The sequence below is a fragment of the Amblyomma maculatum genome, chromosome 6, assembly GCF_055883805.1.
Source record: "Amblyomma maculatum isolate TAMU_Amacu chromosome 6, ASM5588380v1, whole genome shotgun sequence".
NCBI classification, from domain to species: domain Eukaryota; kingdom Metazoa; phylum Arthropoda; class Arachnida; order Ixodida; family Ixodidae; genus Amblyomma; species Amblyomma maculatum.
This window is the reverse complement of record NC_139349.1, coordinates 56102286-56121988: the sequence shown is the minus strand read 5'-3', so window position 1 is coordinate 56121988 and position 19703 is coordinate 56102286. Positions and strand designations below refer to the sequence as shown.

The following is a 19703-nucleotide window of genomic DNA, read 5'->3' as shown; positions in this document are numbered from 1 at the left end:
ACACACACACACACACACACACACACACACACACACACACACACACACACACACACACACACACACACACACACACACACACACACACACACACACACACACACACACACACACACACACACACACACACACACACACACACACGCGCGCGCGCGCACATACACAAACATGCATCCGTAGCGGTTAGTCGATGCAAGTCACCGTTGCTTCACGCCTTCCGTGACAGTCTGACCTTGAGCAGTACAAAAGCAGTCAGCCTGCACAGCAGCTCGTATCCTAGAAGAACGACAATCATCACTTGGATCTTCTTGTCCGCAGCACCAGCTACGTCGAGGAAATGTGCAGGGTCCTCATAGATGCAGATGAACTCGTCGCAAGTGAGTGGAGCGCGGCCGTAACCGTAGACCGACAACAGGAGCCCGTTGTATGCGTAGTACAGGTACGAGACGTCCGTCAGCCACCGCACGTACGGGCTTAGAAAGCGTGCTGGCACGAAGAAGCCGCAGAAGAAGAAGGCCGGTGCCACCACTGGCAGGGCGACGAACAGCGCCGTCTGTGCGTCAGGGGCAGAATAAATAGAGGAGTGTATTACAAAAAAGAAAGTTTTCGATGTTTAGTGCAGCACTACATATATAAACGAAAGCCATTAAGGAAGAAATTGTGCGAAATCATAAAAGCTGTTCAGCTAAGAGAATTTCTATTTCTAAGATAAGTGCAGAAAACCTTGAAAGCGATACTGAAGACTGCTGGAAAGTCACCGCAAGGGTAACTCTAGTTTATGTCCAACGGTTCTAAGGTTATTTTTACCGTGGATTAACTATTGCACCACCTTGAAAACTTAAAGCTATTTTTTGAGCTACATAATTGCTTTAAAGCTACGAAAAACTATGACGACCGGTGCCGTTCATTTCGAGAAAACTATGCGGCACAATTATAAATATGCAAATGCAACTATAGGTTTCGTTGTCACCACATGCACTATGGTCACAAATTTCGTTGCACACGGCCCGCAGATGAGCCTAGTCGGTAAGGTTGTGCAAAAGAAAACAAACATAAATTATAAAACGACGAGCCTCAAGCCTCACTTAAAAAATTAAAGAACTAAAATGAAGAAAATGGAACAAATACTCGTATTTAGTCATCTTTACATTTAGGCGCATTTCTCGGCAACTACAGAAATAGCACAGGTATATAAAACAAATATATACTGGAAATAAAACAACTATCGAATCAATGTATTGCAGTATATTCAAGAGGTAAGCAGCTTTCGCCTGCAGTGTGTTAAGTGGGCTCATATTCATTTCCCCCTCACCACAATTTCTTAGCCGCTAGAGTGCCTGCAATGACTAGTGAGCTATAGCGGACCTAAATTTGACCCTGGCAGCGGAGGAAGCGTTTTGGTGGAGACGAAACGAAAAGCGCTCGCGTACCATGTTATTTTAGTACAGGTTTCAAGAAGCCCAAGTGGTAGAAATTATCCGGAGCCCTCCAATAGAGCCTGAGCAACTGTGGGACGTTAAACCCCAAACACCAATACAAATCCTGCATTTCTATCTGGATGTAACGTGCCTGCAGCACATTTAGTTGCACTCATTTTGCTCAGTGAGCAGGGTGACTTGCCTGGATCTTGGTAACAGCAGAAACTATGAGTGCGATGGAGTGCGACACGGAGCAGATTTGGACGCAGAACAGCATGAAGCAGGCTGCTCGCCATAGCTCCATGGGTTGCCCCGTAGGATAGTAGATAATCGCGATGAGAATCCCGAGCGGGAACACCTGCGTGGAAGTGTTTTTCATTGTCACATCATTTCAATAATAGAATGGTGGTGTTGATAAACATTTACTAGCTACTTGTAATAGGAGGGGCTTGGGCGCCGGACCTACCGGTCCAAGAGCTCACAAATCTAGGTGGAACTCATATTCTGGGGCCTTAATGGCGTCTCCCACCCGGGCGACCAAGGCCCGTTGGGACTGTATGACTTAGCAGCTGAGCAGCGCCGCCTTGCAGGCCTCCCTTGAAGGGTAGGTGATGAATCGAGTGAGAGGAATGTTATGGGCCGTCGCTTCTTTAGCGACACAGCATAATTGGAAGTTCAGTCTCCACACCGAGTACGCTCTGTGGGTAACAAACAAGTTCACAAGCATTTTAGGAAACGTAGCGCAAAGAAGACAAGGACGAAAAAGAAGGAAACACACAAGCGCTCGTGTGTGTTTCCTTCTTTTTTTGTCCTTGTCTTCTTTGCGCTACGTTTCCTAAAATGCGAATGCACCAACTCGCCCAATTTAGCATTCTTGTGAAGTTCACAAGCGTTCGCCATGTTGAAATAATAAAGCCCTCAGCATCAATTGCATGGGCTCACCTTCGCATTAGTCCTTCATGCCTTAAAAGCATCTCTCAGACGGCGTTGCTATAGGCTCAACCACTAGAAAATTCTTTTTCCTTACTTTCAGTAGTTTCCCAGCCTTTATCTGCATCCAAAGAGCACTGCTTGATAACCCAAGTAGTAGTAGTATGTGGTTATTTATTATTAGATATCAAAAAGGAAGGAAAAGATGTTTGCCATCCCCGGTATCTGCTACCTGCCCAAGGGCCATAAGTCATTTTCACTTCGACACTCACTCACCAGGAAAGGAATCTCGGCGACGTAGCTCGCAAGGTAGTAAACTTTGAGGCTGTACCAGCAGTTTCTCTGCTCCCTGGCTAAAACCAAGATGTCAAGAGGAACTGCAAGCGGGAAACAGAATGTTTCAAGAGAAACAAAAAAAAATATCCACCTTAAGCGCTATTTCTCATCCAAACAAAAAAGCAAGAAGATAGAAAATAGGAAAACGCCCAGATCTCTAGCAACTTACAAAACTTGAAACGTCCTAGTAAAACCTTGAAACAAAAAAATCTGAGTGAAAAAATTATATATTGTCTTTAAATTTCGTCTAGGTTGGATCTTCTAAATGTCTACGCGTTCTTGGCGGAAGTGTTTCTTAAGACAGCGAATAGGAAATTTGAAGGCAGCGCGCCTCTTAAAGCGTTAACCCAGCTACCCGGAATAACTAAAAGTTTTAATTACTGCACCTTCTTTCTTATCTCTTCTTGCTTGTGTCACGAGAGACATGCAATAAGAAAAAGAGAATTAGCTGAACCAGACTTCGGTGCTGCGGGCCACGTCAGCGAACTCTCGGGTCTAGCGGGAGATGCCGCTAGAAGCCCAGTTCCACGAGTAGCGGGAGCTCACTAAATATGTGGTTCTCCATTTTTCCTTTTCAAAACGCTACATTGTGCCGTCAGCATTTTAAGTTTGGCATATTTCCCAAATAACCCCATGATACATTCTGCTGTCGGAGCAAAAACTGTTTACAACGCCCAACCGCCGACAGAGCATCGCGATGTCATTCAGCGATAACATATGGCAAAGAAACAGCACGCAAGGGGCAATTTTCTATTAAAAAGCAGGTCAGTTGGATTGCGTTTTATGCACAGCACTCCTTCTCGTCGAAACGCTCCGACGCAATAACAGTCCTGCGAAAGGCATTTTAAAGCGAAAGCGCTATTTCACAACGTCAAACCCAACCGATAATATTGCGTATTGCGTGACCTTACGGTTGCCATTGGCGGACCTAACAGCGACAGCCCACCAACAGCCAAACCATGTCGTACAGCACAGTGTATGCCTGCAAATGTAGGGTCACTTTAGTGGGCACCACCCATCAAGGTGGACATGTATCAATGCCAAAAACTAGATGTCACCCCAAGTCATGCATCTACTTTACGTCATCAGTCACGTGGTTTAGCGATACAAAAGGAACCGAGCTTGTCCGGTAACGTCAGTCTGCGCCAGGGTGGTGAGCGAGCGGGTTCGTTTAACGTGTCTGTGGCATTGGGCTGAAGTGTTGTAGTTTCTTGCAAGTTCATAAATGGCGCGCCTCGCATTATTAACCCGTAGAAAATGTATTCTTTTTAGCGAGGTGGCGTTAAAATACCTGCATTGCAGAAAATGTAGAGCTGTCGACGTTGAAGTCGTCGTCGTTATGCTCGAAAAATGAACGCCATGCCTTTGACAGGTAGTAGTTGGCAGGTTCAATGGCCAAGCACTTATTCTTGGATGGACTGTGTAACTTAACTAGATCAAATGGTATCCCAAAGTTGGTAGGAGCTGCAACTCGGGTTCCTCATTTGAAGTGGGAAGGTGATATAAGACTCAACCTACCGATTCTCCTAGGTACCAAATTCGGCAGGCTATTCCAAGGCTACGCAGGCATGTTCGTAAGGTGAAATGAGAATTTTTTATATTTTGACCTTAATTTTGTTTCATATCTAGCTTCTGAAAAGAGCTTTCAAAAGTACTTCAGTTACATTGGGTGATTAAAACTCAGTAGCAAAATATCGTTAAGAAATGGCATGGCCAAGTACGGGTGTAAAGACAACAGTCATGGCTCTCGAGTTAAGCATGCGAATGCCAAATGCTTAGAATAAAAAGGTAGCGCAAAAGGACGAGGACAGAGGAAGGGCAATTTGCGCAACCTTTTTATTCTAAGAATGTTTCACCAACTAGCCCAGCAACAACTTTTATTGAATGCCAAATGGCTTGGAAGCAGTACTGTCTCATAGCAGCCTGTACGAAAAGCTAGGATCTACATATTAGTATACGCTTGCTTCGCTTCTTGTGGATGTCATTTGGGAGCCCTCTAACGTGTTTGTAACCACCCCTGTCCAGTGCCTTCGCTCGATTTAATATGCAGAAACATTTCGTACTGGGAGCACACAAGCCGTGTCTGGTAGCTTTATTGGTTCGCTTGCAGTCAAGGCAGTTGAAAAAAAAAAGCTATTACACCTAGCAGAGTATGTTCGCGCATAATCACTTCTGCGAGAGATTTCTTCATGTTGGCATAAGGTTGAGTAATAAAAACAATTTTGAATTTCTTGAAAAAAAATTGTTTTGATACTGGCAATATATACTTAGTGTCTTTTTGTCTGCTTGGTGTCAGTGATTTCGTTTCAAAAGACCCAACCAACTCGTTACCTGTCTTGAACAGAAAGATTTTTAGACCTAGGCGTGTGATGCTAAAGCTCACAGGAGACATCTAATGGTTGAGTTGTTTAGACGTCAGGATATGAGGCTACGTTTGTTTAATAATTGCCGCTTTGACGTCTCGTACCATATTTGAGTCAGTCGGAACCTCCTGGCTATAGCTGCCCTTACACCAAAGTCGTGAGCATTTCAAATACAAGACGACGGAATCTGCACAAGCCCAGCTTTCTGAGACACCATTTGTGTATACGCCAACAGTGAGATATTCTAAGAAACTATTATGCACATGTTCATGGGAACGGTTTCAGTCTCCGATGTCTAGAAAATATTTGCTAAAATTTTCCAGCTCTCCGAACAAGTAATTGAGACTGCTGTAAAAAACCAATAGAATGCGTCCTTGAAAGTAAATAGGAAGCAACTGCAAACCTGCCAAAGGAAGAATCTGTGGATATATTGATTGCTATGATGCAGATATGTAATATGTTGAAAAAGTGCATTTAAACACTTTTACACGGTTTATCCAAAATGTATAGGCATGCGTGCTTAATCAAAACATATAAATTCGAAGGCCTTTTTCAGTACACATGCGATTGCTTCTCAGATTGCTGATAGCCAATGCACAATTATATTTCTGAGCAATTAGCTCTAAAGCTTATGACATCTTCTTTACACCAATCCGTCGACAAAACTATCTGTTCAGTGCATGCTACTTTACACGGCATAGCTTTTACATGTTAATGTAGTTATGAGCTTCTGTCTTTTTGAGACAGCGATCATTTCTATCCCGGGCTGAAACGAGTGCTTATTCTGGTCTGGCAGGTACGCCCGAGCACATCAACGGCCGTCTCTATTCATCTATGGTCCTGATATTGCAAGAAAGCACAATGTTCTCAAACTGGTCCCGAATAAAACTCCGAAGTCATGTGCTGCTTCTTGACCTCTTCAGGCGCCCATCTTGTCGTAATTGCTAACCGACCTCGCTTTTCGGGAATTAAAGAAATTCGAATTGCTTTCCGTTGCCCAAAGATATGCCTGCTGTATATTGTGACGTCGGAAAAACTGTTAAGTGAGTGATGTTTGCGCATAAAAGAAGCTCGTATCTGGTCACTAAATCGCGTTATGAAGAGAAATTATTTGATGGCAGCTTAAATTATTACATGCAAAATTTTTCACCATCCAAGTCTTAGTACTCACAGATAAGGACTGACGGCAAGATGGTCTGGAAGATGCAGACGCAGCACAGCGAAAAGAACATCGTGACGTTGTAAGTCACCATGCTGGCCTTTCTGCCGACGTCGTAAAAGAGCATCAGCATCAGTAGGCCGAATCCAATGTAAGCCAGCACCCGAAGGGACGTTGCCACCTGCACAATTATCCGGCACATGTGCTTAGCATTGGAGCTGTTCAACTTGCACTACCGTGTCACTGTATTGATGCAGCCCGCAAATACATCCCATTTTTATGTTCTCAAGAAGTAACTGCCCTAAACATTTTCTTCGGTCAATTCTGGGCACACTAGGACCATGGACTGAGGTCCATGCCCATTAGTAGGGAGGAACATTTTTTTTGTAAATAAAGTTTTTCTCTAACTCGCCCGCATCGTTCCGTTCTCTCAGTAACTTTCGGGCTTCTCTCTTCTCTAACTCAGACACCAAAAGAGGCGCTGTTTTACACAATTTACAACTATAGAATGTAGGCCATAAGGAGCCTGTCGGAATATTCAATTGCAAAGAATTCAGAACCTAAATAATATGATACATCTCTCTAGGCCCCAGCTTCGGGCCCATCAATTTAATGTCTGATTACTTATCGGCCAATGGAGATCGCTTCGTTAGTTCGGTTACAAAAATTACAGGTTGTTTCTTTTTCTTCCGTACCAATAAGCCTAGGCACTTCATCAGCTGAACCATGTCTCCTGAATACTGCTCATGGACGTGTATCAAATTATAAATCACGCAAGTTTGTTGAAAGCATCAAACCTGGTTGCGGAAAACTGTGAGCCAGCACCTCTTAAGGAGAACTTGGAACTGATGGAACTGATTGACTTCGAAGGTGTAAATCCGGCTGACTTCTGCTTTCAGCTGTGAGGGGATAAATCAGAAAATGTGCATCATAAAATGCACTGCAATCTGTAAGGCGGGTGTATAAGCAAAGAAGGAAAGGCAAACGGCGCAGCAAAACACTTTTTTGGTGTTCTCTGTATCTCATATTTAACCAGGGCCGGCTTGCACGATAAAGTCCGAGCTAAGTCCAGACTTAAATGGTGTCTTTAGAAAGACCAAGCTTATTTAAGACGGCTCGTGTTCCGAACGTCGAACGCTTCGGGTTTATGTTCACCAGAGTGGCTTCCCAGAACGGCCTCAGCAACCACTTGGGGCATTTTTCCTCGTAACACAATCTTATGCCGCAAAAAGCAATGGCACGGATTTTACACAACGCAAAATTGACGGAATGTGTACGTCTTAAATCAGGGACAGTGTCAGCGCATCCCTGTATTTCCCTAATTTCTCTACTTAGACACTTGGCGTCCTTGTGTCTTAACCAAGACAGCACTAGAGTCGTAATCATAAAAGCGACTTATTCAAGTCAGGACTGAAGCCCAGTCTTTACTCCAGTCTTAAGCCGCCATGCTAGTGGCCTATTCTTTAGACTCCAGTTAAGTCTGGACTTAGCTAAGACAGTCTTAAGATTGTTTTGTGCAAGCGGGCCCAGTTCTCTACATTACTCGAAGGAGGTTGGTAAAACCACATTTCCCTGACTTTCAAATAGTTTTTTATGAGAGCCCAAGAATTTACTGGATGTGCCACAATGCTCACGTAGTGCATGCAGACAGAATCATGCAATTCATTTATTTATTTGTTTATTTCGATACTTTTATGGCCTTGCATTTGCGAGTGTTGTTGGAAACAGAAATGGTGGCTAGCGCAAAAATAAGACACACATAGAAGGGAAGAGGGCAGGACACACAAATCTAGCAACTAACTAGCCTAGTTAAAAACATTGGCAGTTGTAGGAAATAGGCACCATAGCATTTAAATAAGCAAGGTTCGAGTAGTTGTGGACAATGTGGCAACTGTAATAAAACAAGGCATTGTATAATCATGGAGTATTCAATATACAAACGCTAAAAAACACAGCAAGCACACTTAACTCCCATGTTAGAACATTCATCATGTAAGAACATTACTCATACGACAGAAGAATCACGTAAATATGCAGACAAGTTTTGTATTCATGACTAATAAATAAGATACCGCAAATGTTGTCAAATGGCACCTTTTATACTTTTAGAAGAAATACTTGTAAGGACAGTTTTGTATTGCAGCCCCGCCGCGGCGGCGCAGTGGTTAGCGCGCTCGACTGCTGTGCCCAAGGATGCGACATCGAATCGCAGCCGTGGTGGCCGCTTTTCAATAGTGGTGAAAAGAAAAGCGCCCGTGGGCTGTGCGATGTCGGTGCAACACCATGTGCACGAAATTTTCCAAGCCTTCCACTAAGGCGTCTCTCATACCCTGAATCGCTTTGGAACATTAAACACCATAAACTGAACCAAACCTATTTCCCATGGTAGCTGCAGAAAGAAGTGAGGAAAAACAAATATATCGGTAAAATTTTTTGAACCGCTCCCTTTTTTAGGTCTGCAACACATGAAAAAGTTGTTTTTAAAGCACCTTAGCCATCACAAAATATGTCTTCCTTGGATTCTCTGGCCTCGTCACTGAAGTTCAAGGAATCAAAGCGCTCACGTATGACACTGACCAATGTGACCGAGCGAGGTGCATTTGATTAGTGAACAGTTATTTCTGAAAGCCACCATCTTTAATACACCAGTACTACAACATTATCCAACATAAACCATGACATATGTCAGATAACGCGCTTTGTTCGACTTGTATTTTTATAAGTTTTCAAAATATGTTTGCGCACATTACAGCACCGCTGACTATTCCTTCCAACATTAAAGAAAGACATAATGAAAAACTAATGTATAAGAGTACGCCTATAAAGGACAGATGCGCACTCTAAAGAGGCATGAAAAAAATTATAAAATTATGAAACAAAATATTCGCACATAGAATATTCTTACGCAATATAAGAATCGCAGCAGAAAAATATTCGAGCACTTGAGCTCTCCTTGCTGTAGTTCTTCAGAGAAAGAAAATCTCCTCCCGAGTGCAGACCATTGTATACCCTAACTAACCTCAACCAACTCCAGGAGTGGAGCATCACAGAACCTCCCTTGGTGTCGTGTTTTCAGCCACTATGTCCTGGGATGCCCATGTGAGCAAAATGGCACAGCTCTCTCTAAATATGTCGAGATTATTGCACGGAATAAGTATATTCTTCCTGTCAAGACAAAGCTGCACCTTTACTACGCGTTCTTTTATTCCTATATGTATCGTATTTCTTCCTTGTTTGGGGAAAAACTACAGCTTGTAACATCCAGAATATCCTAATTCTGCAGAAAAGAGCACTTCGTGTAATTGCCAACGTGCCATATGCCGCACATACAAGTCCGATCTACCTGCAATACAAAATAATACCGATCAACAAAAGGTTTGACTACAGGTTTGCATCCTTCTATAAAAAAACAACGGCCAATAACAACACATTCTTTTCTAACATGGTGGTACTTACACTACACCAAGCGCCGTATACGACACGAAAAAGCCCTACCTACTTTTTACCGCGATGCCGAACAAATTACGGTCTTTCTACACTACAATATATATCCCACAAGTACTTAAACACACCGTTTTATGACCATTTGCAGAGTATGCCTTCCGCAGCTATTCGGAACACATTCCTTGAATAAATTGATTGTACTGTGCTTCTGCAAACATGTATTGAATTGTAATGTTATGTAGCCACTATGTTTCTTTTCCCTTTCTTTTTCTTTTTCTGTCTTTTTATTCCTGAACGTCCGATGTACCCTGATAATTTTGAGTGTATGCGTCAGATGTACCCAGATAATTTTGAGTGTATGCGTCTTTTACCTTCTATTTCTTCCGTGTGTAACAACGAGTGTATATCGATCTCGCCCTTTCAGTCGCTACAAAACTGCCTCTTTGTAGGGGTGGCGAGGCTTGTCAAGCGGTCGTAATGACTGCTTTTATCTTGCCGCCCTCAGTTTTTTGTAAAGAAAACTGGAAATAAACTGATTGATTGATTGATTGATTGATTGATTGATTGATTGATTGATTGATTGATTGATTGATTGATTGATTGATTGATTGATTGATTGATTGAAAAGCGTCGCACGGATTGCATACCTCGTTGCTCATGATCATTCCGCCGTATTTCGTCCGTGACTCCTGGACGAAGGCATTGATTCGCGATTCAGGTACTTCGAATTCACGGCTGAGCTTATCACAGCAGTCACCATAGTCCCCTGATGCCACTTCGCAAACTACAGGAAGCAAAACGTCACAATCAGATAATTAGATAATGTTGAAACCAAACGCACTTTCTCGGTATTTGTTTTTCTTTTTTCACTAAATAATATTAGTACCTATACTATTTTATTACATTCGAACTAGTATATAGAACAACAAATAATAGAAGGCTTATATTGCCATACCAAGATACTTTGTTGGGCGAGTTGGTACTTATTCATTATTAATATAAACAGCGCGAACACGAAGACAAGGGACAAGAAACAAGAAAGCCACAGTACATGCGCTGACTCACAACTAAGCCTAAGCCGTTTACTCCAAGGCCCAGAAAAACAAACATGAAGAAAACAAAACAGTCACGTGAAACAACCCCTGGGTTCACCTGCTGCATAAAAAAATTACTTTAAAAAATCACTTAAAAAAGACACCTCTTTGCTTGAAAGAGCAAGAGACGTCTTGCTGACACACTTATTGTCCGTTGAAATAAAATACGATTCCACTATCTCTCTCGTTATCTTCTCTTTGTGGCGATATAAAATCTTAACACTGTCAAACTTAGGAGTGCACTTCTTCTGCTCCTTCTTCATTATTTCACATGACTGGCAATGGGATACCAGAAACGCTTTGTCCTTTCCAATTTCCAAGTTGTTACAGTGTTCCTGTAGTCTCTTATTAATACATCATCCGGTTCGTCCTATATAACTGGCTCCACAAGAGAGTGGAAGCCTATACACAACACCTGTCTTGCATCCAACATATGGGTTTCTATGTTTCACCCCACATTCAATATGAAGAGGATCTTCCCGGCTGTTCGAAGGGAAAGAGAAGCGAAGAAGCAAGAATGTGGGGTGAAACATAGAAACCCATATGTTGGATGCAAGACAGGTGTTGTGTTAGGCTTCCACTCTCTTGTGGAGCCAGTTATATAGGACAAACCGGACGGTGTATTAATAAGAGACTACAGGAACACTGTAACAACTAGGAAATTGGAAAGGACAAAGCGTTTCTGGTATCCCATTGCCAGTCATGTGAAATAATGAAGAAGGAGCAGAAGAAGTGCACTCCTAAGTTTGACAGTGTTAAGATTTTATATCGCCACAAAGAGAAGATAGCGAGAGAGATAGTGGAATCGTATTTAATTTCAACGGACAATAAGTGTGTCAGCAAGACGTCTCTTGCTCTTTCAAGCAAAGAGGAGTCTTTTTTAAGTGATTTTTTAAAGTAATTTTTTATACAGCAGGTGAACCCAGGGGTTGTTTCACGTGACTGTTTCGTTTCCTTCATGTTTGTTTTTCTGGGCTTTGGAGTAAACGGCTTAGGCTTAGTTGTGAGTCAGCGCATGTACTGTGGCTTTCTCGTTTCTTGTCCCTTGTCTTCGTGTTCGCGCTGTTTATATTAATTATATTGCCATGCCATACTACGGAATGCAAACTCAACAGCGCAGCATCCCGCGCCTGTATTGAACTGACCTGTATAATATCATTATAAAAACTGTCTAGTTTTTGAAACACTGCTAAAGAGTATGTAGAAAAAACGCCTTTTAATGTTATCTTCCTCCTTTATGTGTAAAGCTAGATAGATACCCAGCGAGAATTCCTACCTTCAAAATAAATTAAACAAAAAGAAGCTGAAGAAGGCTTTACCAAGCTAAGTAAGTACACTTATTATTTCATATGTGGAAGCCAAACTTGCAAAGCATTTAATTTATAGGATTAAATAGGAAGCTAGGTCGAATTGTCGCAGCATAAAGAGCAGCGCAGGTACACGGATGTACGAAGAGGCGCTGACTTACCTGTGAATATTACTGAGACAGATGAATATACAAACGCCACGTCCGTAGCAGTGTCACAATAAGAAGGCTTTTTCAAAATAAATGCCAAAATGAAAACAGCTTTTAGTGGAACAAGTTTCATGGCGACCATGCGCAAGATCTGTTGTCTTTCTTGCGATTTTCAGTTTGCAATTGGTTGCGATACTTTATAAGCGGTGGTAGTGCCTGAAAAGCCTGTTGGAAATCCATGCCCTGTTTTGCGGTTTTTTTACTCGTGCGGGTTCCTATTCTGCTCCGAATAAAAAAACCAGGAGGGGTACATTCTGCTCAATTGGTTTAAAAGGCACAATATGCTGAATAAGTTCATTCTAAATAAAAAAAGAGGGCAATTTTGGCTCAGTAATACTTTATACATTTTATTTCATTTATATTCCCATCGATGTATGCACACTTAATGGCGCTTCAGCGGATAAAAACGTTAGACTATTTTCACCTGGACATATACTTTTGTTTGCGAATGTCTCAATACCGTCAATCTTTCTCGTAACGTTGTTGTAAAAATAGTAGCCAGTCAGACAGAGAGATACCAGTAAACAAACAAGAAGGCTACGGAAATTTATTTTCTCCTTCTTAATCTGTGCAACTTACTGTAATCGGCGGGGTTATGGAATTGGGGACAATGAAGGCCATTTCTAGCCAAGAATCCCAGGAGGTCATCCACTCTGCCGTTGTATATGCAACGCCCGTCAGCAACCATGTACAACTGCGCAAAACAGGGCGCATTCAGGATTGCTGCAAGAATCAGCCATACCATAATATCTAGTCTGCTGCCAAGAGATGCACCCGTTTTAGCCTCAAAAGAAACTGTCCAAGTAAAATATCTCAAGACTTCTCCTTAGTGTAGCGTGGCCCATAATTTTTTTCAATGCAGTTTAAAGTTGGCATTGAAAATATTTTAGTTTTATCGAAGTCATTCACAGCTGTGAAGAAACGCAGATAACAAGTAGGGGCAGGAAAGTATTCATCGATATTTTCAGCACCATGCTGCGATTAGCGATACTCTGCATAGTCATCTGTCAGCAACCGGAGATCGTTTTACTGATAAACATCATATAGGCATTCCGTGTGATAAGCTCATGCTTTGGCTCTGGAAGGGAAAGCCTTCAAAACACTAAAAACGCTGAGGGTATAGAAATAATTGGTGCGCATCTGGGATAATTCCACAGGAAAATGAAGCTTGGCCGCAAAAACAGAAAGCAGGCAGTACGCATCTCACCATATCAAAGTAGGAGAATATCTTTGCGCTTGGGGCATGTATGGAGCAGACGACCGTGTGCCCCACGGAGGCCATCCGCTTCAAGATCTGTACACACATCAGGCTGGTCACGTTGTCCAGCCCGCTGCGCAAAACGTGGCTTATAGTGTGACCTGTACTTTTGGAAAAGACGCATTCTAGCGGGGCTTCATGGCCTCTGACTTTCCCCACTTGTAGCACTGAAGGCTTTTTTTAAGTAAGCCAAATTGGGGCCAATAACAACCGAAGGTATATTGTCACATTGGCACAGCGCACATACAAATAAATAAGTCATTAAAGAACTTGTCTGTCTGCCGATAACATATTTCGAGTCAAAAACTGTATACTATTACTGACGTTGTTAGTACTATTTTCCCAATTTAAGAACCTTTTCAAGCATGCCCTTCTGGGTGACAGCAGTGTTCCGGTTGCGAGGTTTAAAACAATAACAGTTTCCTAAACATGTGCGGCACAGTAAAAAGTTCAGCTATATTCTGCCAAGATATAGTGAGTGTTTATTCCTGCTAAGAACCTAAGCTGCAGGTTTTCTGACCGCCTACCTGGTGGGCTCGTCGAGGAATAGCACAGGAGGGTTGTTGACGAGCTCCTGGGCTATGGCCAGTCGTTTCCGCTGGCCACCGGACAGGTTGACGGTTCTCGTGTTGCGGCAGTCTTGTAGACCCCATTCTTCAATCGACTGCTCTACCTACCATAGCAGGGGAGGCAGAAAATAAACATTTATGCTTATAAAGGCTCATAACTAGCCCGACACAATGTTGCTACGAACCAGCTCAAAATCTATCGTATCTTTTAACAGACAAGAAGGCTTCTAAGTCAATGCAACAATGTTCAAGGCATGCAGACACGCGCTGCTATGTGAGAAGCAGCTAATGGTACTTTTTTCAAGCGAGACATGGGCAGAGATACGTAAAAAGTTAAGATTCTTTTCTGCACTAGTATGTAACGCACTAAGACCGCTATTGCATTGGCAGACAGGTGCGGACATAAATAACTAAGCTGGCTGTTACGTCCCATGTGCAATAAATCTTTCTTTCGGAGGTGAAGAAATATTTTCTCCAAAATAACGCCGCCTAAATTCCCTACCAGCCACCATATTCTACAGCAGGAAATATCACTTCGGCAGCCTGTAAAAAACGTTCGTTAGGAATAGTGTGTACCGCTTAATTTTCTGTGTATCTGAACCTGTATGACATCAAAGTGTTAGCAATCTTGGCATGGTAAAGAGCGCAGCTATACCGCCTGTAACAGGAGCTAATTTCCCATCTTTCCAATTCTGTGATTACGCCTAATTTACTTAAGATCGTATAACTGGCACCTGCGTGCCAACAGTGTGCATCCATATTCTTCACAGCCATCCGCATCTATGGCGCTCGCGTATCATCGTTCGGCCACGCTAAGATGGCGCTTGCATGTGAATTCTTCACTCGTATGCACATGCTCCACCGGATGCATGCCACTAATTAAGCATTTGCCAAGCTCTTGTGTGTACAGTATGCCTTGTAGCCATGGTTTATGCTGCCGTCTCTCTCTTCCTCCACGCTTATCTTCTTTCCATTTGTAGCTGGTCGCGAGACCTTCTCCTACACTCACGCATTACTCAAATATCGGCAAGCTCCTTTGTACTCAGCACAAGTTACCACGTGGCTGATGATGTATAGTCATGTCACGCTTTCCATTTCGCCTTTACTGGAAATTGGCACCGCCGTGAGCTCTCCTCATCGTGATCTACGCCTCACCTGTGGCTGGTTCCGCTATTTTCTGGTGGTGTTATGCGTAACATATCAGGGGTCTAGTGTGATGTCTTTTATGACTCTTTAAGACGTCCCCTATGGCTGTTACAATTCGACTCAGTTTACGTTTTTCTGTGATACATTAGAACGTTTCGTTTCTTAGTTCTGATAAAGTTACAGGCGTCGTGGCCTCCACAGAGGACAACTCCATAATCGAGAACACTGATGGCGCCTGAGGTCCAGTGCTCCTTGTAATCCGCACGCTTCAGCTTTGCGACGGAACTGCCGTAATGAAGATTCTTATAATGAAGTTCAAATGTTATGCAGAGTTCTAGGAATCTTGAAAGATATAAAATGCCCATGCGATGTATTGATCGCAACTTTCGCACATGGCTCTTTTCTGCTGTCATTGTAGATTTAATGTACCAATTGGCGATAAAATCCCGAGTTGTAAGTATGGCAAAATACATGATTCTTCTGTGTTGATTCAGTAGGGCCTAGTGCTCACTTTCTGTGAGACGCGCCCAATGGCTTGAGAAAGTGCATACATGGTAAGAATATGATTTAGTACTGGTATTAATTGATATTTAATGTTTAACATCCTGAAGCGACAGGGATGCTATGAGAGACGTCATAGCGAAGGGCTGCAGGTTAATTTCGACCACTTAGAATTGATCACTATATGCGCTGACATCGCACAGTGGAGGGCCGTTTTTGTACTTTGCCGCCATCGAAGCAAGGTTGCCGTGTTCAGGATTGAACCGGTGAACTTAAAATCTGCAATTAAACGCCACCGCAATTGAGCTACCATAGTGATAGACGTAGTACAGTATTGCGGACTAACCGCATCGTCATGCGTGTTGTTAATTTCGTAATATACATCAATTAACAATACTACCACATAAAGCCCTGTTTGAAAGGCAGCAAAGTGAATAATGATCACTTAGGAGCCCTAGTTTGACTTGAATGGCCATACTCCGGGTGTAGCGAAGATGCGTTACTCCTAGCAGCAACAAACGGTGTAATTATTTGCGCTTTCAAGACAAGCGCTCTGTCCTGGACGCGCGGGAAAGCTTTTTAACGCGATATTCTTGAATGCCCTGTTCTTCAGAAAATTCGACTTCGGCGTTGTCAGCGTTATCGGCGCCAGCGTTCTGAGCGAAAACTCATGGGCATGCCTCCGGCAGGGTGTAGTCGACAGGCGAAATGAACGCGCTCTAAAAGGCCGTCTGATTATGTGACGTCATCTGACCGCATGCCATGGCCGAGTTTGCAAGCGTTGCCAACTCTGGCTTCACCTGTGAGATGGGAGGTTGCGATCGGAGTGCAGCCCTCCAAGAACCTTAGATTCTGAGTGAAACACTAAAAATAAAGTGGAGCGTTATACCTATTTTTGGCGGTCTTTCACATAAACTGGAAGCTTACGACTGCATGATAATGAGTATGTGTAGGATAACAAATGTACGAACTTAATTGTTACTGACATGATTAGCGCAATGCATGCAATGGAGAAGGATCTGCAAAGGTAGCAAGCAAACGAGAGCATTAACTTTGTCATGCAATGCCCGTGAGGTGAAAATTAAGCGTTCTCCTCACCACCCCACCCCCACGCATATTTTTCCACAAGTTCTGCGAAGTCCAGATGGTGTGGTCTGTGCGCAGTGAAAAACATCTAAATCCTTATCGAGCAAGTTGACAAAGATGGCGTGTGAAAATCGGTATTAATTAACATGAACTCTCACCAAAAGGAAAGAAAAGTTATATTTAGTCAATCGGTGCCGATTTTATGCTCGTAGATTCACACAGCCGATGGAAGCCGCTAGACAATAAGTGGGCACTACATTATGACGTTGGCCACGCCCCGCATCGTTCGGAGCGCGAATGCGAATATAGAGAAGCAGTTGCAAGAACCAACTGAACACAGTGAACGTTAGCGAAAAAAATTATAACGAAGAAGCAGTGCATGGCAGTGCAAAGGTACCTTACAAGGACACCATGAAGAAGCAATCTCATTGTGGCCTAGTGATGGTCACGAATTAAGGGACGCAACGAAGACTGCAGGCGTACATTTCGTTATCAATACTGCACTTGTGTCTATGGCAACCGAGCCGGAAGACATTCATGGTTTTCTAATGAGATTATCCTTGTTGCTATTTGCGCGCTGGCTGGCTCAAAACAATTTGACGCGAACAATATGAATTAGATCCTAATGGCTTAATTGCATTCTTTTGAAACCATACAAAGCACAATGTACTAAAGGCTAAATAATATGCTCACGCTCCGAAATTAAGTTACCACTCCAACTGTCTTAAAAGTTTTGGATTTCGCTAAAACCGAACTATTAGCTCAACCTTGTTCAAATGCATAATAACCACTGAAAGTTTGTTCACATAATCATGTCGAACGGCCAAATATAAGCACCAAAACGTCAACACTGTCTCTACTCAGGCTTACTTTCTTCAATTTGTCTTCGGCATCGATGCTAGGCATGCGTAATTCTACGCTCATTGATATGGCTTCGTGCACTGTGAGCACTGGTAGCAGCTGGTCTTCCTGCATGACGTAGCAGCTCTGCTTGTTGAACAACGCCTGGTCGCGCACGAAGCCGTTGATCTGCACCTCACCCTTGTAGCCTTTGTCGCTATGAAAGGAAAAAGGCCTAAGCTCAGCACTGCAAGCCCTTTATCAATCATGGCATCACACAATAAAAAGGGCTTTAAAGAATAAACTACACAAGCCACTGCTCTGGGCATGGAACTGATCACATGGCACCAAACCACTGATTCGGGCATGGAACTGACCATATGGCACTATTCAAACCTTTTGCAAACAGAGCGCCATCTATTAAGGTTTAAGGAGGCTCTGCTGGGGAAACCAGCGAGGCATAGAGGCAATGAAGGCCACTTGATATTCGCCAGCGAGTGATCTTGTGTTCTACGCATGCGCAAAGATATAGTTCATCGCCTTTCAGTTTGTTTTTGTTTTTGTTTTCAGTGGGCGAGAACTAGAATTTGATGCACCATACCTTACAACAAGCATTACAAGTATGTTCTAATTTATTCGGTGCCATCTGAAAACCTTTCTGTGAACAGACCGCTGATCTCTTCCCTGTCAAGCACAAAGCAAACATACACCACAATGTGGCCTGAAAATTAACTTCCCTTGCCTATTTCTTCCTTCGTCTCCCAGGCTTCTCTGCTCACGCACTGCTAACGGCCACAGAACAACGACGAAGAAGATGGCAACACAGCACAGAAACATCAGTTTGCGTGGTCGTCTTTTTTTTTTCGTAGTCATCTTTTAGCACTTGTTGGCAATGAATGCTTACCCAATAGCCTAACTTGTTGACTTAAAACCTCTTCTCGTCGTCTTTTTTAGGCACGCACATTGCTACATTAGCGTGCGCTTAAGAAAACAGCGCAAACCTACTATCAAGCTATTCATTTGTTCCTTATTTGGAGAACTATTCATCCTTCAGAACTCTTTTTGTCATGGAGATAGTTTTCAGGGTAAGTGTGCTAACAGTTGATTTGCACTGCACACATACTAAGCAAATTATGTGCAAGAGAAGCTATACTCGAAGTTACCAGTATAAGAGCATTAAGTTTTGCAATTTGGCTATATATAACACAACGGACACAAGAGAATAGTCGTCAAAAGCATAAAAATCAAACCTTGACGAGACGAACGAAAACTTTCGACCTTCAACGAAGAGCCATACAGTTATAACTGGCCTAATCAACGTCGCTAGGCTCAATCGCACATACAATCACAATATTTAGTACAATATTTAGTAGCATGAACCACCACGCCCTCGTCATCAGATAAGTTCAATGCCTTGGAGAGCTTCATATGATGTGAGTGTCTTCGCATCGGCAACCTAGCCAGAAAGAAAATACAATCTTGTGCGTCTTTTTATTTTGCTGCGTTGGTCTACCGGCAGCGTCCCCCCCCCCCCCCCCTCCCCCATGTGGTGTTCCTAGAAAATGACTATTTTCTGTGGTTGAAAGGCGAGCATAAAACACGTGGCCTAGTTCAGGTTAGTTTTCAGCAGTTGGCTACAGCCGATTGTCAAACCTCAGAAGAGAAAGTAAAGCTCAAACAAATTGTTGAAACAAAAACACAATTTTCTAACTCACTAGAACCCTGCAAGAAGATTAAGCAGCGTTGTCTTTCCGGCTCCCGAAGGGCCCATAACAGCCGTCAGAGTCCCAGAATGAGCTTCGCCGCTCATGTTGTGCACAATGTTCTTGGTGGCTGCGAAACAAAGCGAAAATACATATAGTGCGCGAAAAGTCCCAGCAGTGAAACATGTTGATGCGTTTTTCTATCCTGGCATTTTAACCAGCGGCGTTCACCAGAAATAACGCTACAAAGGGGCGGCAATATAAAATCACTTGAAGCTTTGCAACTCGCTCATCTGATTTGTTATTGACGCCGCTCTTTTGCCACGTGGAGACGTATTGT

At 43.0% G+C, this 19703-nt stretch overlaps 1 protein-coding gene across 1 annotated transcript; it reads right to left on the bottom strand.

Moving 5' to 3' along the window:
- Positions 1 to 208: 208 nt before the first annotated feature.
- On the bottom strand, positions 209 to 19493 carry LOC146185800 (ATP-binding cassette sub-family G member 1-like). The gene is made up of 11 exons (XM_084605583.1): positions 19376 to 19493; positions 17691 to 17877; positions 14046 to 14191; positions 13468 to 13591; positions 12840 to 12954; positions 10298 to 10434; positions 7004 to 7105; positions 6219 to 6387; positions 2625 to 2725; positions 1627 to 1776; positions 209 to 559 (listed from the first exon to the last, which is right to left on the bottom strand). Exons 1-11 carry the CDS (start codon positions 19468 to 19470, stop codon positions 209 to 211), a joined length of 1677 nt encoding a protein of 558 aa, XP_084461709.1. The 5' UTR covers positions 19471 to 19493.
- Positions 19494 to 19703: the final 210 nt, after the last annotated feature.

Coding starts and splice junctions, on each gene's coding strand:
- LOC146185800 (XM_084605583.1), bottom strand. CDS start 19,470: ATGAGCGGCGAAGCTCATTCTGGGACTCTGACGGCTGTTATGGGCCCT. Junction 10,435..12,839: donor CCATAACCCCGCCGATTACA/GTAAGTTGCACA, acceptor TGCTTCCTGTAG/TTTGCGAAGTGGCATCAGGG. Junction 1,777..2,624: donor TCGCCGAGATTCCTTTCCTG/GTGAGTGAGTGT, acceptor ACTTCCACGCAG/GTGTTCCCGCTCGGGATTCT.